The 23,172-nt window shown below is 49.2% G+C and overlaps 1 protein-coding gene across 1 annotated transcript in view; it reads left to right on the top strand.

Annotated features, from left to right (window-relative positions):
- LOC125758361 (uncharacterized) overlaps positions 1-23,172 on the top strand; it is an 80,987-nt gene that overhangs the window by 33,004 nt on the left and 24,811 nt on the right. Inside the window, exon 4 of the mRNA XM_049415439.1 lies at positions 13,172-13,267. Coding sequence (XP_049271396.1) covers positions 13,172-13,267 — 96 coding nt within the window. The remainder of the gene's footprint in view (positions 1-13,171; positions 13,268-23,172) is intronic.

Genomic DNA, 23,172 nt, shown 5'->3' with positions numbered 1-23,172 from the left:
ACGAACTGAGTCCTATGTCTTATCTTGCAAGCAGAGGCGTTTTGCTGTGCTGCAATCTGCAAATAGAATTAAGCTTGCACGGGGCGGGAAAAACTACCTGCACAATAGCACGTGACGCCACCCGTTTTATGTTATGCAAGATTCTGTGCATGTACGGCACAACAGCTATCTTGTTTCGCTTGGCATCAACGTTGAAACGACGACCTTGATTAGCGTACCGGTATTTCTTAACCAAGGCCTCGGCGACTGACACCTGGACGTGCACGGGGTAGCCAGCTTCCGAGAGGCGGGAAGACTCTTCCAGAGACTGTCCTTTACACAGTGTTCACATGATTTGCTGATAGCGTTATCTCGGCAGTGTCTAACGATGCTTCTTTTAACGAATTTGGTGCGAGATGAGCTGAACGGCAAAAACTGCTTGTTGCGCCTTGGATCATACTACCAGCAGGTCCGGTTATTAAGGAACGTAAACTTGATATCAAGGAACCGGAGCTTCCCATCATTAGTAGGCAGTTCATGCGTTAATGACAAAGGGTCTAGGCACTGTCGGAACAAGTTCAGTACGTTAGCAATTGGAGGTTCAGAGGGAACTCTGAACCTCCAATTGCTAACTTGTGTCTTTTTGCGCTAAATTTTTTCCTAACGTCTCACAATCGTATCGTTGTTGTGGCACGTAAACCCCACTTATTATTATAACTTATCTTCTAAGCTCTTGCATGTATTCCTATATGTTTTCTTTGAAACACTGTCAGTCCAGACAGAACATTTTTTTTCTTTATTGTTCAAGAACTGCTGTAAAGTCGGAAGTTACCCTTATAGCCAATGTTACGACCTCAAAATATCTTAATAGTATACGTTGTTGGGCTAGTTGGTTCATAATCTTCAAAATTGGCTGGCGCGAAAATCGACAAGGACTAAGAAGGAACACTGATGTACAGGACAGGCGCTCAAAATATCTGTTTAGTAATCGCATTCATATAACACTACAGGTTTCGACCGTACTTCCTATGTAGCCCTGTGTATTCCTCTGGGAAATTGTTCAGTGGAACGAGCACTGACTGACACATTGTAAGAAAAAAAAAGCCGAGATGGGAGTAAATGGACTTCTCTAGCTCACGCCCCGACGGGGGTTTTATATACTCCGTCGAAGCGGAGTAAAAAATTTACCCCCCTTAAGGATGGTGGTTTTGGATGGACTGAGGGGAGTATTTGTTTACATCCATCGGGGAGCTTTTCCAATTAAGTATGGGAGCATAGGCGTGCGCACAGGGAGGGGGGGGGCAGGGGGGGCGGCCGCGCCCCCTAAACACCTAAGAAAGGGGGGGGGGCGCAAAATCTGCCCCGTACATTGACCCTTCTAGACACCCAAAGGGGGGGGGGGGCGCTAAATCTGCCCCATACATTGACTTAGTAGAGTGGGGGGGGGGCGCTGCGACAAACCTTTGCCCCCCCTAATGGGGAACCCTGCGTACGCCTATGTATGGGAGTAAATTTTTATAACCATCGAAAAAAAAATGTTTCTCGCTGTCGGATCATACGGCAGAGTATCTTCAATCAAATTAGCATCGAAGCACACAAGGTCGATCACACGTACACAAACGTGCGGCGCCAAGCCGGTATACCGCGTTGTTGCCGACGGCGTCGCTAGGCCTCTCCCAGGAGTACGGCACGGCTATTCGATGAACGACAGCTCGCGGTCAGAAAATGCTTGCTGCTGGGCAGTTTTCGTCGCCATTATTTTACACACACAATAAAAAAAACAGGTGTCCGCTATCCGCTTTAAGCTACGGAGCGATGCACTTACAACGAATGAGACGGCTCGTAGTCGCGGTTGCTGTTGCTCGCAGTGCATCGGCGGCCGCATGTTGGTTCAATCTGTCTCGTATCGGTGCTTGCCTTCTCGTTAGACGTTTGACAGTGGTGTTCGCATGGCGCAAAATAGACAATTTAAATTTATTCATTTCAGCAGCTTTTATTTTCTGTGAAACATATTCCTTGCTTCACCGGTGGCCGGTGCGAGCTCGTAGAACTCGCCACGGCGACCGGTGTGGCGGTGCGTGTTCGCGACGCCGCCGGCTTGGTACCGACGACGAAGCGAAGCCTTCTTACCGCTTAGAAGTTGCAGCCGGGAAACATCGGTGACACTCCGAGAAGCAACCGTTGCCCGTGGTCAGGGCGAGCGCGTCACTGGCACAGCTCTCACACCGGCCGCCGGCCGGCTTGATGCCGACGACGTATACCGAAGCCTACTTCTCACTCTAGAAGTACACGTTGCTGGGCTAGTCGGTTCATGTCCAAGTACAAGCCACAAATATGGCTGTTTCTTGCGCGAGAAAATAACGAGGGAAGGGGTCCAGGAGAGTCGAAAGTCTGCGCTCCCCTGGACCCCTTCGCTCGTTATTTCCTAGCGCAACAAACAGCCATTACTTTGTGGATTGTTCTTGGTCTACTTCTCACTGCTTCGAAGATTTCGCCGTTAAAACTCCGGAAACAACCAATGGCGATCGCAACAGCTTACTTTTGTTACCGATGGAATTATTCTTCGCATTTCTTCGTAACTCAGCACGTTGAAGCGAGGTATCCGTGGCGTGTCGGAGGCTTGCACTCGTGTGCATGGGCACTGCCGCTTGACGGGAGAATAAACACGGGACAGCCATCTCGATGTGTTCGCGGTTGGATGCTGGCACAAGTTGAACTTGTCCCTGTCCAAAACGGTTCAGCGGAGAAAATAGTCCTACACGTCTACCCAAAGCACTAATCGGCAGTTGGTGCAAGACATCGGTGCACTGTAGCTTCACACGCGGTAAACAGACGCAGACGCGCACACACACACACGCACGTACATCGCCGCCAAAAGTAGTTTTTGGAGCTCCCATGGGGAGTTTATGAACGTGAGGAGATACTCCGTGCGGAGTATAATAATGTCACGTTTATATGCTCCCTCACTTCGCAACGGGAGCATAAAGACGACATGTGCCGTACTAACTCCGCTATGACGGAGTAAATGATGTGGGCATGGGAGTTTTCGGGGCTGATAAGCTGATAAAACTCCCATCTGGGCTAAGTTTTGCTTACAGTGCACTGTTATTCCTCTTCCCGGAATATTTGGTCGAACGCTTACTTCCGGTTATCCGAATATTCTAAAATATATTCTTCTAAAAAAGCAGATGCTTCTGGTTAAAAGTTTAACAACGGAGCTGTTTAAGCTGGCCGCAATCTGTCCGAAGCGAAGAAACAGAAAAACATTACGCGTCGCGATGACGTCACTGCGCGTTGCCTAGCAACCGGTCGAACAGCTGTACGCCTGCTTCGCTAGCCCATACACTGCACCGTCACCAACCCGCTTGCCTGTACACTGCGCGCAAGCGCTCGGTCATGCCAGACGTGACGTCACGGCCAACTGCGCATGCGCTCGTTCATTCATTATACAGCCGGCGCGTGGCGTCGGTGCGCTGCGCCAGACTCAGGCATGGGGAGACCTAGGAAGGTTCGCACTGGCGATGAGAAAGCCGCTCACCGGCAATCGCGGCACACTGCCTAGCGAGAATACTGGACTCGACTCGTTTCAAGTAGTCCACGACGTTCTAAGGCCGAAACGGTGAGAGCCGACAGTGCTGGACTCGACTGGAACTTGGCACCACTTGGCATCACTTCGTATGGCCAGGACCAGCTAGGCACCGATCAGCTCCGCTGTGCCTTAGCCTTGAGCCAATACACTGCAAACGCAAACTAGCCGAATTGGGCGTTTTAAGGGCTACAATCCTCCTCAATACTACCTTCATCTGGACAGTACTCCCTTAGGGTTTAATGAGGTGGGTGTAATAAAGTTCTGCGTCCTCAATTTTACTTCGTTAAGAAATTATGTGGAAGAAAGGAGGTAGATTCACTATCTGACGCCATTCGTCGAATGGAGTTCCAAGAACAAAAAACTCCCATCTCATTTCCTCTGGCATGTTTTCTCTATTTTTTCCGAAGCTTTCCATAACGCCTTCAGTGCTGGCGGGCATGTATGCAGCTGTGCGGGGGAAAGAAGTAAAAGATAGAGGCGGCATGCTTCAGCGCACTAAAAATACCTTGCACAGATAGCCCAGAGAAAGAGATATACGCGACCCTCCGAACGGCTGGAGAGGAAGCGAGGAAGCCCTTTGGCCTTGTCGGGGCTGCAGCCTACTGCGGCCCGCCCCCGCCAGGTCAAAAGCAAGCCAGACTTCGCGCCGCATGCGCGCGCGAAGAAAAAAAAAACATAGAAAAAAAAAGAAAGAAACGCGAGGGGGGAGTCGTTCCCGCGGCGGCGCGATCGTCGTAGCTAGGCCGACTAGGCCTTGTGGACGCCACTTCTCAAGTGATCAGCTGTGTCGGTCGTGTGTGCGCGTTTTGTGCCTGCAGTGCCTGCAGCCTCACTGTGTTCTCGCCGCTGGATGTGATATGCGTGGTTTGACGACAGTGCGACATGCTGCGCTGCGAGTGCGATAATCGCGACGGCCTGTCGACTCAAGCGAGCGTGCCGCTGTGCATTACCAAGCAGATGATGGGCACCCTGCGTGCTCGGCACAGTCAGGAACAAAAATGGTAAGTAATACTGATGTTCTCTCTCTTTGCGAGCCCTTATCGTCGCTTATGCACCTGTAGATGACCTTCTGCACATTGCATCGCTTGAAAAGTGCAATGAAAAGCAAAAAAAAAAGAAAAGTAAAATCGGCATGTCAAGCTTGCGAAATGCCCGCCAGCGCACCATGAGCGTGGCATGTAACCCATGCCGTACATTACACGCATGTCATTCATTGTTTCCATGTTACCAGCTGTCATTTATGTACGTCATACAGTCACGTCACGCTATACCAATCTTGGTATGATATCAAGTTAGAGAACCGGACGCGAGTGCACCAGGCTCCATGCCGTAAATGACATACATGTCGTTATTTTCATGTTACTATACGCCATTTATGTTCGTCGCACAATCACGTCACGCTATATCAATTTAGGTGCATGTCAAGCTAGCGAACACGCCGCGAGCGCACCATGAGCGTGGCGTGTGTACATGACATGCATGTCATTATTTTCATGTTGCCAGCTGTCATTTATGTTGGACGTACAGTCACACTGCACAATACCGATTTTGGTGTATATGAAGCAGGCGAAACGGCCACTAGCGCCCCCGAGACCATGTTGTCAAAATAACGCCATACATGACAAGCGTGTCATGATTTGCACGTTAGAAACTGTCGTTTATGTGTGTCATACACTCTTGTGACACCATACCTATTTTAGTAAATATCAAGTTAACGAAACAGTCGCAAGAGAACCAAGGGAGTGACGTGTAAATCATGTCGTTAATGAAATGCATATCATGATTTTCAAGTTAAGACCCATCATTCATGTTCTTCATGCAGTCGTGTCATGCCACACGAATTTTGGCATACATCCCATCAACGAAACAACCACACGAGCTATGAGTCGTAGGCGGCTAGACAGACAGGTAGATAGATCCGTTCAAAGTCGCAGAAGTGTTTAACAAATGCTTCGCATTTGTTATGGAACTGTTTTGGAACTTCTGTGAATATCACTCACGCTTCATACGACCAGTCAATCGACCCAGGAGTGCGCCCTGATAAAGTTGTTTGCACGATATAATTTTCTTGCCTGCGATAAAGCATGAATGAGGCATGATGCTTTCAGGGAATATATATTAGAGCAAAAGGCCACGGTTATCACATTGTCACATGATAGAATGTGCATAAAGGACAACTTTGTTTTCGATTTATTCTTTTCTCCAACATCATTTGTTTGTTTTAATCCTTCGTCATCGTGTCAATTTGCGCACATTGACATGTGACAAGACCGTGCGCTCTCATTTTGCAGCATCTACCTTGGATGCAGTCAACCACCCTGGGCATCTTTCTCCCGCCATGCAACTGTGAAAACCCACCGAAGCACAGATTGTCAGGAAGTGAAAAGACTTTTCGTCAACAATTTTGCATTGCGCACTCTGCCCATCTCCTGAAATAGCGTATTAAGGTACACAAGCACTGTACCTTCATACATATGCATCAAGGAACAGTGAAATAGCATATTAAGGTACATTAACATTATTAGCTTGGATTCGTTTAGCTAGAACGAATAAATCATGTTAAATCTATAGAACGACGGCCATATCACGTGACAGACATCTGCTAAGTGCAGTGTGTATTGTGAAGCACATGCGTTTTATGGTATTGAATGAATGAATAAATGTTTATTCCAGCAAAATACAGGAAATGGGCCTCAAGTGAAAAGCGACAATGGTAGTTTGAGAAGTGACAAGACCCAGTAGAGCAAAAAGAGAGACAGAGCAGCAGAAACGTGTGCACGTTCAAAGGCAAAACATATACGCGTACAAAAAGAAACAGGAAAGATAAAGCAGAAGAAACGTGCACATTCAAAGGCAAAACACCTACGCCATCTGCAAAGTGACAAAATAAAAAAGGGTGAACATTTACGCTAGTGAAAACAATGGAAATCAGAAAACAGTGAAAACAGAAAAGAAGGAACGGTTATTCAACGGCATGGAAGGAATGCAACTTCATTGGTCACGTATCAACAGTGGAATTTGCCAAGGTTACATGTGCATATTCTTAGCCATTAGGAGATGTGCAAGGCTAATTTAATCGCATTGATATAAGTCAGCTGTTGAGTCTGTTGAGCCAGATTGTTGAGTCATATTGTTTATTCCCTCTCGTTAATTTGCTGTTTTGCATTATGTTGCCATAGTTTTCAAGGTCAATACATAGTATCTTGACTGTTGACACAATTTGACACGGTGAAAGCGCTGTTATTGTGCCCAGGCCTTAGTTTATCCTCATTAGAAGTGCAATGGTTATTTTTGCCATGGTTCAGTGCCAAGTTGCCCAATCTTCACTCCTAAACAGAGTAGGTGCGGTTAATCAAGACCTTGCTAACATTCACAACCCTTTTAAAGTGTACTTATGATGATAACTTTACTGACATCAAAAACTACTCACATAATGGTAAACATGGCAAGAGTACACTTCTGGTGGTGTTTCGCATTTTTTTTACATCCGTTTGTTTTTCGCCCTGTGCACACGAAGTGAAACGCTCACAAGGAAATACTTAGCAGCATCTCAATTTTGTATTTATTTCGTGTTTTGACAAAATGTCTGCAATAAGGATAGTCAAGTGCGAATCTTCGGTAAGACATTCATTTTTATGCATACAGAAATCTTAGTGGACTTCTTTTTTGTGTAATTTTCAGGAATACACTTCTGGCAAAGTAGCAAGTGTTGCTTGCCCACCAGTCTGTGTTCAAGACAAGTGTATTGTGGCATGAGTGTCGGCAGGATTTTGTTTTGGGGGTGCAAGGCGGCGTAACGTGTTGGCCTGGTGAGCAGGAGAGCATTGGTGTAGCTTGGGTGGAGTCAAGTGCTGGTGTGTCTTGATGGCGGCAGGTGCCCTTTGTGCAAACCCCTGCCGACACCAATGATTGTGGGAACACCCTGATGTGCCTCACTTTACACTATGTCGAACAGCTCATACATCTTACCACATTTAGGCCAACACTGTTGCAGAGTGTTATGCGCAATACTGCGTGCAACCTTTCTGATATCGTGTGCATTTGAAAATTTCGCATTGTTGAAAAAGACGCTGAGTGGACCCAGTGTTATTCAGCAAACATAAGTCTTAACAGGGGCAGTTGGGCGAGTTGGTGTATATTTATAGTTAAAGAGGGTGCAAAAAAAGTCACAGCACAGAGAAATGAAGGGGACAGGATGACGCGCTTCTAGCAACTGAAGTTTAATCGAAACCACAGAAAGATGTAAACACACAGTACGAAAAAATTACAAGACTAAACAATCACACATCCACAGAGGAATGAAGGGCGCAGACAGGACAATGCGCTACTAGTAACTGAAGTGTAATCAAAACCACAGAAAGATATAAACACACATGACTAAAAAAGCCAAGCACATGTTCAACTTCAGTTGTTAATAGTGTGTCATTCCGTCCCCTTTGTTGCTATGTGTTCTGATTTCGTTTTCACGTTTTCCTTACCTATGAACTGAACTCCTGACTGTTTCACAGTCTCTATATATGTGTGGTCAATTTTTATTCATCCTCATGGCATATCAAGTCCTAGTATCCAATGTGCAAACCGACCAGTCACTATTTACAGGAATTTTTTTTATTTAGTGCCTGTGATTGCCTAATTGCAAGTTGACGTTGCAGCCATGGTGCTTGGATTATTTTCAATGTGGTAATTATGCGTAAGCCATCAAGTGAGGAATTAAGGATGAACTTTTGAGTTACAGATGGCACTAACTGGCATAAAAACATTGAAGCATGGCTGTACTTGTTATGCATATTAGAAGTATTGGTACATTGCAGTCATGTGATTATGCCGACAAGTTTCCAAGCACACTTCCAGAAATTTACGATGGCTTCCAGGTATCTGTGAGTAAATATGTACAGCAACATATGAAGGCAACCTTGTAATTTTGTGGGCATTGCTGAATGCTTTTATGCACCTTGGTAAGTGGACCTACAGTCAACACCACAGGTCTATTTTGGGCTTTTTTGTAGGAAACTCAACTCCAAAATCATGTGCGACATGTTTTGATGCCATAGGGCAAACTAATGCAATAAAAAACTGTACAACTGCCTGTCTACACGGTTTCATATTTCCCAAAAGTGATGCTAGCCTTATTGTACTAATTAGTTGCCTTCGTGTGTAGGCTGACACCAAGTTCCTTGGGTAGCTTATTTTTTTGGATTGCACTTACATACTGGCACGGTGAAGTGCACACGTTAGTGCGCATCACGATGAGATTTTACACCCTACTTTCGTATTGCTCTACTGTTGTGAATTATGTACAGTGCTTAGGCTGTACTGTACATGTTGTTCCACGTGTTCAGTTTTGGGAGCAGGTTCTGTGCACGACGATAGAAATATATACCTATATCCTTACATTCACACGAGAACTGCTGTTGTTTTGATTCCAATAAAATGTTGCAACCACTGGTTCTTGTATCAATTGAAGTATGACTACTTGTCGTGCATGCAAATTGAAGAAATGAATTTGTGCTTGCAAAACAAATTGCTGAAACACTGCCTGCTCAATGTAACTGCTTGTGTTTTATTACCAAACACATTGAACAGATTATTCCCAGATTATGACACATTGTAGAAGATAGGGAACAGAAAGTTAGACAGAAAGTCATCACTCTGTTCTAACGTAGATTCGGTGATCTTTTATCAATAGTAGCATAATTGAAGGTTGCTGTTGTATAAATAAAGTTTAACGTAGTGTGCAGGTGGACGAGGGAGTGCACATATGATAGCTTTTCCAGTTTTCTGCATATTTGCTACAGTCCTCGTTTTTCTGTGTTACGACTGTGAAATTCTGAATTGCAAACAAGCCAACCTCTCTGCTCCTGTGGTGAAGTAATTCAACAGAACCATATTTTCTCAAGAACAGCTGTTCCATTGAGGAAGAGGGTAATGCTTTTTTTAATGGGTACTGCATCATCTGTCTGAGGGGAGGGCCATGTACACATATACGTTCACAAGAGAGAAGTGCAAGTACATTAACTTTTTTTGTTTTGTGGGAGACCTGTCACTGGTAAACTGGGGAGGTTGTCCTTGACCTTGGGGCACGCGTTAGGCATTCGCTTTAAAACAGTGGCGTGATGCTTACCAATAAAAGCTAATTAGTAAGAAATGTAGGTAGTATCCGAGTATGAACGCAAATATATACTGAATATGCGTTATAGAGAATCACTGAATGGCGTGCTAAAGCGTGCATTGCGAATAAGCGCTAAATGCGGAAATAGATAAGCGTTCAGCTGCTCAGAAGGCGCTGCTGCCCCTAGCTGCGTGCAGCTCGCGGCTGTACGCGCGCATTCAATGCACTTTATGTAGGCGCGTTACAATGTCCTTGTAACTCTGGAATTTTCTGCATGTGTAATTTTCATATGCGAACGCAGGCGGTCCGCGCTAAAGAGTGCATTGCGAATAAGCGCTAATTGCGGAAACAGATTTTTATTCAGCTGCTCAGAGCGCGCTGCTGCCCCTGCGTGCAGCTCGCGGCAGTACGCGCGCATTAAATGCACTTAATGTAGGCGCGTTACAATGTTCTAAGTCGGGCATCTGCGTGTGTAACTTTCATATGAGAACGCAGGCGGTCTTCGAACCGCTCATAACACCCTGCCGCATCTGGACGCGCGCAGTTCGCCGCTGCAGAAATAACGAAAATTGCTCCACAGCATACGCTCATGGAATGCACATACGTTCGCTCATCTGAAGATACCTTTGTCGCGCTGGTATTCACGAATTTAGCGCGAGCGAAGAGGGCACACGTTTATACTTTTTATAGTGGCACTACACGGTGAACCGGAGAATTCGGAGCCGAGCGTATTTACGTCGATCGGCACGGCCTGCATGACGCCCCACAAATTATGTATTGACCTTCCGCAAGAGCAAACACACGCCGATGGTACAAGAACAGAAGTTCGAAGTTGTGCCGGCGGGTTACCAGCCGCTTTGTACATACATTGGTACATATATAAGCCCACGAAAAAAGCAAGCTTGCAAGTGGTGGCGCTGTGGTGTAATGGTTATAGTGCTTGCTTTAAGTGCGTGTGGTCGCGAGTTCGATTCCTGTGTCGTGCGTAGTTGTATACAAATGTCATGGTTGTGCATAAATACTTTGATGTCCATTTTCTATTATGTCTTAGTGATGAAGAGTAGCGGAAATTGGCCCGTAAACGTAATATAGTGCCTAAAATATACATTTTTTCTTCCATTTCGCGACCGCTCTAGGGCCTCGTATAAAAGGACGCTTTAACAGCTCTCAAAAGAAGCAGAAAAACTCTCAATGCGCTCTGTTCAAGCCCCCAAAATGGGTTACATAAAAACAGCAACTTTACCTCCAAAAGGAGGCTTTAAAAGCTCTCAAAAGAACCAGAAAAACTTCCAATGCGCTCCGTTCAAGCCCTCAAAATGAGTTCAATAAAACACAAATTTACCTCCTTAGTTCCGTCCAATCACTCCCTCCTTTTGAACCTCCTTTTTTAACCTCCTTTCGAAGGGGGTTTTGCGTAGTACCTTTAGGATGCGCGCTGCGAAACGAGCCCGAAACTCCCTAAAAGGCTCAAACCCGTTTGCAGTGTAGTGCAAGCTACGCCAGGATTTTTTTAATTGTATATATCGTATTTTCTCGCATATAACCCGCACGAAAAAAAAAAACAAACGGGAAAATGTGCTTGGAAATGGCGTTGTGCGCTATATGCAGGGGCGGCTTACATGCGAGAAAATAAGGTATATGACATCGGAGCAAAATTTTATTTATGGTAAAGGCCAATCAAGTGTCAGCATAATTAATGAAAACTAATTGATTGAGCTCATTGGAAGAAAAAGGAGGACGAATAAACTTTACTGATAAGAAATGGGAGCTCAATGGGAGATTGTTAGTAGCTGGGATCGTTGCTGGTGTTGGCGTAGCACATCTCAACCACGCGCTTGTTTCGACGTGGCCTCTGAGGTCCGCGTGTGAAAGACAATGTTCACCCGCGCAATACACGACGCGCGAGTACCACCACCTAATCGCCTCCGCAGTTTCTTTCTTTATTGTCATAGTTCATGTGCACCGCCAGTAAGTTGGAAAAGGTATCCATTTGCATTGTTACAATGTCGCAGAGTCATCGACTGTACAGTGATGAAATTGTTTCAATTTACTAGGCGTCACGTGACAGACAGATGTTGTTTAAGCCACTTCTCCGTTTCATCGATTCCGTTTCTTTGGTGACATTTCAGGAACACATCTCAACTCTTCCAACCCTTTCAAAGCGATCTATAAAATGCGACGGACCTCTGCTCTTCCATTTCTTCATTAGTTTTTTTGTTGTTTTTTTTTGCTGTTTTTCCTTGTTTTGTTTTGTTGATTCAACCCTGAGATGCTGAACGCGGTGCCACAATAGATTTCATCGGTGGCATCCCCTTCAAAGCAATGTGATCACGTTAGCCGAAACGAAGTCACAACCAGTGTTTTTAAGCGTCGCGTGGAAGGCAGATTTCGCCGGTGTAGTAGCTGCATAATGATTATGTATTAAAAAATAGCGCCTTCCTATTATTATATTTCGTATTATGGCAAATATATTTCAAAAGTTCTGCCGTTTCAGACCCCATCTTGCTATTTCGTAGGCTTGAATAAAATTGCCTTGGACTTGACTAAAAGCTGTTGGTGCTTACATTAGGCATACTGGCGCATGGTTAAACTCGCTGGCGTTTGGATTAAACACGTGATGGTAGGAATGAATGATTCGCTCATGGATTAAATAGTTCTGCGCTGAGGTAATTTTTGAGGTGCTTGAAATATTTTAGCTAACACTTAAAGTTAGCAGGCGAAGTGTTAGTATACTCTGCGACGACTTATCTTGAGAGTGGAGCGAAGGCCACGGAGGCTGGGCTTCTGCATATTTGTGTGGCTCCCCAAGTAGTGCGGCAGCTTGCGGCTGATTTCGGTTTTTCTCACTCGCATCGTTAACGCGTTTAGAAAATATGTACACGAAAAATGTGAATGTGAGAAACATTTCGATTGTTCAGCGTAAATTTGAGTGTCATATTAGGAGTATATTTGTCTCGGAGAACTAAACAGCGCGCTTGCGACCGGACACTGACCCACTACGTCATGGACGCCTTGTTTATTTTGGAAAACGGGCGTGCTGAGAAGGTGGTGCCGTCTAAGGAAGGGAAATAAAAGGAAGACATTATCGCAAAGTGAACAATAACTGTATCTTACGTACGACTTCCCACAAATGATTGGGTCTCATAATGAATAAAGCAGCATTTATTTCAGCAAGGCAAATGAGAGAATGATCAGAAAACCTAAATACTATTTTGTGGCGCGGTAGCAGGCATGCGCTTCGATTCTGTAGCTTCCACAGTGCTGTCAAGAAAAGCTGTCGTCGAGTGTAAAAGTTCTTGCGGATAGATGCAACGTGACTATCGGTACGTATGTTCACGGTCGTTTGGGATGTGAACGTGGTGATAAACACATATGCGCGTAGAAAGCGTCTTGAGCCGCCAAAATCCTTTATAACGACTTCGTCGATAGTATCCGATACGAGATAATAGAAAAAAATCTATCTCTACCCTAAAGGTCGCATTTATGCCTCGCAGCTAACGCAGCTGCTGGGAGTGGTGGGCGGTTACATGGGCTTCTGGATGGAGCTGTCTACTCTCAAGGTTCTCTGGCGACTTATCATGGTGCTTCAGGTAAGATCTGTTTTTCTCAAAGCTTCACGTACTTCTCAGGACATGAAGAGAGGGGATGTATGGAGAGAGAAACGAATAGCACCGTTGGTAACAGGCTTGGAAGAAATGAGAGCCCCATTAGCAGCTACCGTCTGTCATCTTCATGATTGGTGTATATAAATGGCGTATATAAATAGCTCGCCGTATGTATGCTAGAGGATGTATGCGTGGTGGCTGAGCGGCTAACCGCATTGCGCCACGGAGCGAGGGTGTCGCCGGTTGAAAGCCCCGGTCCCACTTCAACAGAATAACTGTTTCGTTATTTGTATCTACCTGAAATTTTCGCTCACGGACAAAGCTGAGTTTTCGTTCCCAAATAAAAACGTCGCCGCCGCCTACACCAAAATTTCATCGAAGGGAGCTCTTTAACGCTCTCGCGTTAAAACTGGCGCAAAATAAATCACAGATGGGTCACTGTTCATCTGTTGTATGGTTGCATGTAGTTCTATATGTTTCCGTACGCCTGCACGTCACGTATTCTAGCATGTACCGAGGCGGTCAAAAGAAATGAGAACCGCGCGCCGCCCGCGTGCTCCACTGTTCGCAATTCTTTCTATCACTAAATTAAAATGGGAACAAACAGCTCTGAACAGGGTACGGTGAGAGAACGACCGACTGGGGCGCTGTTCAGCGCTGTTTGTTCCCGTCTGAAGCATGTACCAACCAGCCCAGTAACGCAATCCTGCTTTTCGTCACGGTCTCACCTATGCCAGAATCACCCTTGATTGCATCATGCGCGTCTATAGTGCGTTTTAGAGTGCAGCTCTTAGGCGCCCGTTCCTGAGTTGAGCGGCGTCGCCGTTGGCGTCGGCGTAACCGATAGAGCGAACGAGGACAAAAGAGAGCGAAAGCGAGACTGCCTCAGAGAGTTTTCCACCACGAGAGCCAGCGAGCCGCTGTGTTAGCGTCTGCAGTGCCTCGTGAGTGCACGCACTGCGCTCTCTTAGCGTCTTCAAAACCTCGTGCCTGCTCGCGCTTCTTGTGACAGCGTAACGCATGCCTCTCGCGCACGGGCATGAGATACTGGGTTGAGCTGCAAGGCTTGGCAGAAGTACACATGCGTTGGCCGAAGGGATACTTTTTGTGTGGAACGTTCTAGCGGACTCTTAAAGGGCCCCTCACCAGGACACATAAAAAATTGTAGTTCGACAGTGTCAGTTGTTGAGTGCCAAATGAGGAGCATTATCCCACAACAAATTTTTAAATTGGTTCATTACGAGCTGAGGAAACCAATATTTTGAAGCGGCACGAAACCAATATGCGAGGAGGTGATTTTGAAACCCTTGCCACTCGCCCCTTGTAGCCTCCGGAAGCCAAATTCCTTCCCTGCCCCCTTCGGCACTGGAGCGGGAGGATGACGAAGGGGGCAGGATGACGCATACAGATCAGCACGTCACGTGCGCAAGGTCACTTGCGCATGAGGTGCCCGAGCCAGCCCGAGCTCCCGAGCACACGAGCGGTGTTGTGGTTCGGCGTTCTGTGTAGTGTACGGCATGTTTCTGCGAGATGGAACCCTCAGTGCGCGCACGTTTGGAGAGGCTGGCACGGATGGTGGACCCGCGATGGATCGCGTCGCACCGCTGGAAATGCAGTCAGGGACGGTACACAAAAAAAGTCATAGTTTCGCCGCAACGGCGAAGCAATGAATACGATAACAACAAATTGGACAGTTATGCGAAGAACGGAAAGCAGCTCGAAATTTCCAGCGCGTCGCTGAAGAGCAAAGGACGCATGAAAAAAATCACTCCCTGGATAATCGCGAACTATCAAACGTCACAGCTCGAGACTTAAAGGGCGCTGCTCAAACATGAAGAAGGACGCACGAAACGAATTCACAGGTAACAAAGGGCGAGCGCGAACTAACAACTATCACAGTCACTTGTTTCTGTTCGACTAGCGTTCTCGTTTCGCAAACGCGGCCATTGCAACGAGCTAAGTGACCTTCGTACGCTCTTTAACTTCAGCACGCAAATCGCGCTGAAAGCACAAGAGATCCAAACCAACCACTCACGAGATAAACGCGCGCGCAGGCGACCACGCCTTATAGGGCAAAGTGCGCCTGGCGACGTAGGAGGCGCGAGCGTATCATAACGAGCGGGGCGACGACCTTTAAAGCGCGCCCTCGCGCTTTTCGCACCATCTCGCTGGTGACCAAGAAAGCACGATGAAGCAAATTGTGTATATACATAGCTCGCCGTTAGCATGTACGTCTCCTGGCTGTACGTCTCCTGGCCTATCCGTCTAGCGCCGCGCGCTACGGAGCGGTAGTTCGCCTGTTCGATTCAGCGCTGCGGAAAAAAAACATGGCTGATCCCTCTGTCATAGGAATCGGTATAACACGAAAGTAAAACGTGTCTTCACAGAGGTAGTTGAGCGTTTGTTGTGCATTGTTTCGCCCCGACGGCTAAGGAATGAATGCTATAGCAACAAGTTGTTATGTCACGCGAAGAACGGCAAGCAGCTCGAAACTTGCAACGCGCTGCTCAAGCAGAAAGGACGAACGGAACGAACATACACAGGATGAGCGCGAAAAAAACAACTGTCACAGCTCGACAGGTAAAGCGCGCTGGTCAAATACTAAGGAGGACGCACGAAACGAACGCAGAAGTATACACAGTATGAGCGCGAACTGTCACAGTTGTAACTTATTTGTTTGTGAGCAGCGCGCTCGTTTCGCAAAAGCGGCCGCTGCAGTGAGCGAAGTGACCTTTGTGCTGTTCTGTAACTTCAACGCAAACTTGTGGTGAGAGCGCAAGACGTACAAGATAAGCGAGGGTATGGTGGCTAGCCACCATAGCGAGGGCGCAGGAGCAACCACGCCCTGTAGAGGCGCACACTCGTCTCAACGCGCGGGCGACGACGTTTAAAGCGCGCCATTCGAGCCATTCGCGCCACGTCGCTAGTGATAACGAAAACACGCTGTGCACTCCGATCTCTGAGTACCGCCACCGGCAAGTGGTGTATATAAATAGCACGCCGTTAGTACGATGAGGAACGTGCCGTCTGTGGCGGAGTCGTTTCGCGCAGCGCGCTGGGGATCGTGGGGTCAAAGGTCGTCTCCGGTGGCGGAACTTTTTCATCTAGTTTTTTCTTTGCCACACGTTAGTCTATATAGATTTACAACGTCATATCCGTGACGGAAATGCGTCAGTGGAGCCGTGGTGGATTCCGGCATAAAACGTTTTCGTGTTAAAAATCTTTCTGAATTATTTGTCTTCGTGGCTTATATATACATATACATATATATATATATATATATATATATATATATATATATATATATATATATATATATATATATATATATATATATATATATATTGACGACGATGCCTTCACCATATTGCTCGCTAAAAAGCCTTCCACCGTGGCCGAGGTCATAACACTGTGCCAGAGCTACGAGGAGCTCCGCCGGCAACGTTCGATGACCCGTCGTTCTCCATCACGCGACGAAGAGCTTGCTGGCTTGGCGGCCATACCTGACCAGGCCACGCTGCTGGCAGAAATGAAGGCATTCGTGCGCGAGGAAATCGCACGCCAGTTCTCTCCTGGCCTTCGCCCACCCGCCGCACGTTCAACAGTCGTCGACGACCCTTCTTCCTCTTCCTCCCATCCGCCGAGCGATTGAGCAGGAAATCGCGGAGGTGATGCCTGAGTACCACTAGCAACCTCCGGCTCCTGCGCCACAGAGTTACGCTCAGGTTGTCGCCAGGACGCACCAGGCAATCCCTGCGGCTGCACCGTTGAGTTACGCCGAAGCCGCCGCTAGACCTCCGTCCTTCGAAGCGGGCGTGCCGGCTACGTATGCTGCCGTCATCCCTAGGCCCCGACTGCAACCCACCTTGCAGTCATTTCAGCAGCCGCCCCGTCAATCGCATACTGCGACGTGGGCGGGACCTTCCCCGGCGAACCGATGGCGCACACCCGACAATCGGCCCATCTGCTTTGCATGCGGTTATGCCGGTCACGTGGCCCGTTACTGCCATCGAGTGCAGCCGCCTCGAGTCGCGTCAACCACCAACAGCCAGTCCAGCCGTGCATTCTACGACCCGCCTATGTCGCCGACGTCACGCCCAGCTCCATCCACTCGCCGCCCTCCGTCTCCACGCCGTCGCTCACTGTCACCAATGCGGCCACGTTCTGTCGCACGAGAGCAGGAAAACTAGTCGTCGCAGTCCACGAGGCAAGGGCTGCGACGCTATCGAACTGTGAAAGCCCTCAGCGAAGTCCATCGAATGTCATAGACGTGTTTGTGGACGGTGTTCGCGCATCTGCCCTTGTCGACACTGGAGCCGCCGTATTCGTTATGGACGTAAAACTTAGCCGCTTACTTCGAAAAGTGACGACGCCAGTTTCTGGGATGTCCCTCCGTACCGCAAGCTCCCAGAGTATTAGGCCTACAGCAGTATGCACTTCTCGCGTCGTCATTCAGGACGTTCTGTACGAGGTCGAGTTCATCATAATTGCTGCACGCTCCCACGACGTCATCCTGGGATGGGATTTTATCTCCCGCCACGACGTCATTATTCACTGCGCACCAGCCGCCCTCGAACTCTCACCGTTCTCACATTTGACGCCGGGAGACAGTCCATCGGCATTCACCAAGACCCTCGTCAAAGACGATACCAAAGTTCCTCCAAATGAAAGAGTTGCTGGTACCTTTCGCGACCGTGCAAGTCACTCAGGGTAGCACCGCTATTTTTGTTACCAACCCATCCTCGCACATTGTTACGTTGGTGCGAGGGGAATGTCTCGGCAGAGTGGAGCCCCTCGAAGACGCACAAGTTCTGGACGCACCCGATGACTCGCACTGCACCAGTTCCCGTACCATCAGTGCCGTTTCCACATCTGATTCCTCACCCGCGGATGTATTTGGTCCCTCCATTGCTGACAACCTTACGTCGGTCCAGCGTTCCCAGCTTCTGTGCCTGTTGGAAGAATTTCGTTCTTCTTTCGATGTCGGGCAAACTTCTCTCGGCCGCACGTCCGCTGTTACGCATCGCATCGACACTGGCGCCCAACCACCACTGCGGCAACGTCCATATCGCGTGTCTCCCACAGAACGTCGGGTAATTAATGAGCAAGTGGACGATATGCTTCGACGCGACGTTATTCGACCCTCGGACAGCCCGTGGGCGTCTCCTGTTGTTCTCGTTGCCAAGAAGGACGGTTCTGTGCGCTTCTGTGCGGACTACCGAAGGCTCAACAAGATCACTCGGAAGGATGTTTCCACTGCCGCGAATCGACGACGCGATTGACAGCCTCCAAGGAGCAGAATACTTTTCATCTCTCGATTTGCGCTCGGGGTAATGGCAAGTACACATGGCTGATGATGCTCGACCGAAGACAGCCTTTGTCACGCCCGACGGCTTGTACGAGTTCAACGTCATGCCGTTTGGTCTGTGCAAATGCGCCCGCGACCTTCGAGCGCATGATGGACACCGTTCTGCGCAACTTGAAATGGCACACGTGGTTGTGTTACCTGGACGACGTCGTCGTTTTCGCTCCGGACTTCACGCATCTTCAACGTCTGCGGCATGTTTTGACGCGTTTGACCAACGCCGGCCTCCAACTGAACCTGAAGAAGTGCCTATTTGCAGCACGGCAGCTGACAATCCTAGGCTACGTCGTGTCCAAGGACGGAATCCTTCCCGATCCGGCCAAGTTTCGGGCCGTGGCCGAATTTCCCAAACCTACGTCCGTCAAAGAACTGCGCAGTTTCGTAGGACTGTGCTCTTAGTTTCGACGTTTCATACGCAACTTTGCCACCATCATATCGCCGCTGACGAAGCTCCTTGGAAGTAATATATATATATATATATATATATATATATATATATATATATATATATTATCACGGTGTCATGAGGTCGACGAAGGCGGCAGTCGCCGTTTCGGAGATGAACCTCTTCATTTGGCCGAACTTGTGGCCGGGAAACGGAAAGTCAGACTACAGCGATACACACCGTACACCGATAGCGGCGAACAGAGCGTCGCCCGTCGATAAAACTGCTCAAATTGATCTACTACAATCGCGAAGCTTCTCGAACACTGCGCCATTGTCAGCGTGGAGCGTTGCTAACTGTCTTTGCTGGTCAAACCCGAATACCTCAAAATAAAAGAAGAAGCGGGCGTCGCACTATATATATATATATATATATATATATATATATATATTGTAGAGAAGCATTGGAACGCTCTAATGGGTCGTCCTCTGAAGCGCCTCCTAGTGGGTCACCCTCTTCGCCTATCCTCGGAGAGCACGCCCCTCGTGCTCGTGCTCGTGAGAGTCTGCGAGTCTGCGCTCTGTCGTTGTGCATCGTCGCCGTCAATCTCGCCGTCAATAAACGTCTTAACAAAGTGGTGGAGAGTGCTGTACCGTCACCACAACTTCGGTCTCCATTCGATGCCCCTGGAGCTTCGATCCCGTACCGTGCCATCTACCATGCCGCAAGACGCCGCTCAGCAAACGCCGCCTCCTGCTCCGACCACTTGTCCTGGTGTCCCCCGCATCCGTGACCCTCCTGTCTTCACCGGCGCGGATGGCACCGACGTGGAGGACTGGCTCACGATTTACGAACGGGTGAGTGTCCCAAATAAATGGGACGAAGCAGGCAAGCTGAGCAACTTGGTTTTCTACCTCGCGGGTGTGGCAGGCATGTGGTACAACAACCATGCATCCGATTTCCCGACGTGGTCCGATTTCAAGACCGCCATCGTCGACGTGTTTGGCCGCCCTGCCGTCCGTAAGCTGCAAGCCGAACAGTGGTTGCGTGAACGGGCACAGCAGGCCGGTGAATCATTCACGAGCTACATTGAAGACATCCTTGACTTGTGCAAAAAAGCCGACGCGAGCATGCCGGAGTCTGAGAGAATCAGGAATGTTATGAAAGGCATCGACGACGATGCCTTCACCATGCTGCTGGCCAAAAACCCTCGCACAGTGGCAGAGGTCATCACGCTGTGCCAAAGTTACGAGGAGCTGCGCTGGCAGCGCTTGATGACCCGTCGACCGCCATCACGCGATGCTGATCTCGCGGGCTTGTCGGCCATTTCCGACCACTCCACCTTGCTCGCCGAAATCAAGTCGTTCGTGCGTGAGGAAATTGCCCGCCAGATCTCTCTACTGGCTTTCGCTCCACCGCAGCGTGTTGACCAGCCGCCCACTACCCTCCTGCCTCCTCTCCGCCGAGCGATTCAGCAGGAAATCGCAGAGGTCATTCCCGAATACCACCAACCGCCTCCAGTGCATGCGCCACTAAGCTACGCGCAAGCTGTAGCCAGGCCGCCCCCAGCGATTCCTGTGGCTGCACCGCGAAGTTACGCCGAAACCGTCGTCGGACCCCAGGCCTTCGACGCGGCTGTGCCGCCTACGTACGTCGACGTCGTCCCCAAGCCCCGACTCCTGCCCACAATGCCCTCATATCAGCAGCCGTCTCGTCCGTCCCGTTCTGCGACATGGATGGGACCCGCGAACCGCTGGCGCACTTCCGACAACCGCCCCATCTGCTTCGCGTGCGGTTGCGCCGGTCACGTCGCACGCTACTGCAATCGCATGGAGCCGCCTCGGGTAGCATCAGCCCTGCCCAGCCAATCAAGCCGACCTTATTATGACCAAGCGCCGCCTATGTCACCGACGTCCCGCGCCGCTACAGCTACCCGCCGTTCACCGTCTCCACGACGTCGCTCACTGTCGCCCATGCGGCCACGTCCGGTCTCACGTGACCAGGAAAACTAGTCGTCGCAGTCCACGAGGCAAGGGCTGCGACGCTATCGAACTGCGAAAGCCCTCAGCGAAGCCCATCGAACGTGATAGACGTGTTTGTGGACGGTGTTCGCGCATCTGCCCTTATCGACACTGGAGCCGCCGTATCCGTCATGGACGCCAAACTTAGCCGATTACTGCGAAAAGTGACGACGCCACTTTCCGGTCTCTCCCTCCGTACAGCCAGCGCCCAAAGTATTCACCCTACAGCGGTGTGCACCGCCCGCGTCATTATCCAGGATGCTCTGTACGCCATCGAATTGATCATAATTCCAGCCTGCGCTCACGACGTCATCCTAGGATGGGATTTTCTCTCCCTCCACGAAGCCGTCATTCATTGCGCACCAGCCGAAATAGAGCTCTCACCGTTCCCTGATTGGACGCCGGCAGACAATCCATCGGCTGCGGGCAAGGTACATGTCAAAGACTACACCAAGGTGCCTGCAAACTCGTCAACGGTGGTGTCAGTCTACTGCGCAAGTCTTTCCGACACCGTTGCACTCCTCTCGCCATCTGACTGTGTTTGCACGAGGAAAGGCTTGCTGGTGCCTTTCGCGACAGTGCAAGTCACTCAGGGCAGCACCTCTATTTTTGTTATCAATCCATTCCCGTACAGTGTCACGTTGGTGCAAGGGGAATGTCTCGGTAGCGTGGAACCCCTCGAAGACGCACAAGTTATGGACGAACCAGATGAAATGCACTGCCACAGTTCCAGTACGCTCGGTGCTGTTTCCACGTCTGGTTCATCACCCGCTGATGTATTTGGTTCCTCCATTGCTGACAACCTTACGCCAGTCCAGCGTTCCCAGCTTCTGGGCCTGTTGGAAGAATTTCGCTCTTCTTTCGATGTCGCTCAAACTTCCCTCGGCCGCACGTCCGCCGTTACACATCGCATCGACACTGGCACCCAGCCGCCACTGCGGCAACGTCCATATCGCGTATCTCCCACAGAACGCCGTGTAATCAACGAGCAAGTCGACGAGATGCTTCGCCGCGATGTTATTCGACCTTCTAACAGCCCCTGGGCGTCTCCTGTCGTTCTTGTGGCGAAGAAGGACGGTTCTGTGCGGTTCTGTGTGGACTACCGACGACTTAACAAGATCACTCGCAAGGACGTGTATCCACTACCGCGAATAGACGACGCAATTGACAGCCTGCAAGGCGCAGAATTCTTTTCATCTCTCGATTTGCGCTCAGGGTACTGGCAAGTACCCATGGCTGATGACGCTCGACCGAAGACCGCCTTTGTCACGCCCGACGGCTTGTACGAATTCAACGTCATGCCGTTTGGGCCGTGTAATGCACCCGCCACCTTTGAGCGCATGATGGATACAGTTCTGCACAACCTGAAATGGCACACATGCTTATGCTACCTCGACGACGTCGTTGTTTTCGCTCCGGACTTCTCTACGCATCTTCAACGCCTGCGGCATGTTTTGACGCGTTTGAGCGAGGCCGGTCTGCAACTGAATCTAAAGAAGTGCCGATTTGCAGCACGGCAGCTGACAATACTCGGTTACGTCGTGTCCAAGGACGGTATTCTCCCCGATCCAGCCAAGCTTCGGGCCGTGACCGAGTTCCCCAAACCTACGTCCGTCAAGGAACTGCGCAGTTTCGTAGGACTGTGTTCCTACTTTCGGCGCTTCATTCGAAACTTCGCGACTATCATATCGCCGCTGACGAAGCTCCTCGGAAGTAATGGGCCGCTCAATTCGTGGTCGTCAGAGTGCGACGAAGCTTTCGCGAAGCTCCGTCGTTTGTTGACGTCGCCTCCCATACTACGCCACTACGACCCTACGGCCCCTACAGAGGTACACACGGACGCGAGCGGTGTTGGCCTTGGCGCTGTCCTTGGGCAGCGCAAGCCGGGGTTCCCTGAATATGTCGTGGCATATGCAAGTCGTACGCTTACCAAAGCCGAGACTAATTACACCGTCACCGAAAAGGAATGCTTGGCGATTATCTGGGCCCTTACGAAGTTCCGACCTTATTTGTATGGTCGCCCATTTGATGTCATCACCGACCACCATGCACTATGCTGGCTGTCATCATTGAAGGATCCATCAGGCCGCCTCGCCCGCTGGGCACTTCGCCTACAGGA

The sequence above is a fragment of the Rhipicephalus sanguineus genome, chromosome 4 (assembly GCF_013339695.2).
Source record: "Rhipicephalus sanguineus isolate Rsan-2018 chromosome 4, BIME_Rsan_1.4, whole genome shotgun sequence".
In the NCBI taxonomy this organism is placed as follows: Eukaryota; Metazoa; Arthropoda; class Arachnida; order Ixodida; family Ixodidae; genus Rhipicephalus; species Rhipicephalus sanguineus.
The sequence above is the reverse complement of the archived record's forward strand: the minus strand, read 5'-3'. Positions and strand labels throughout refer to the sequence as shown.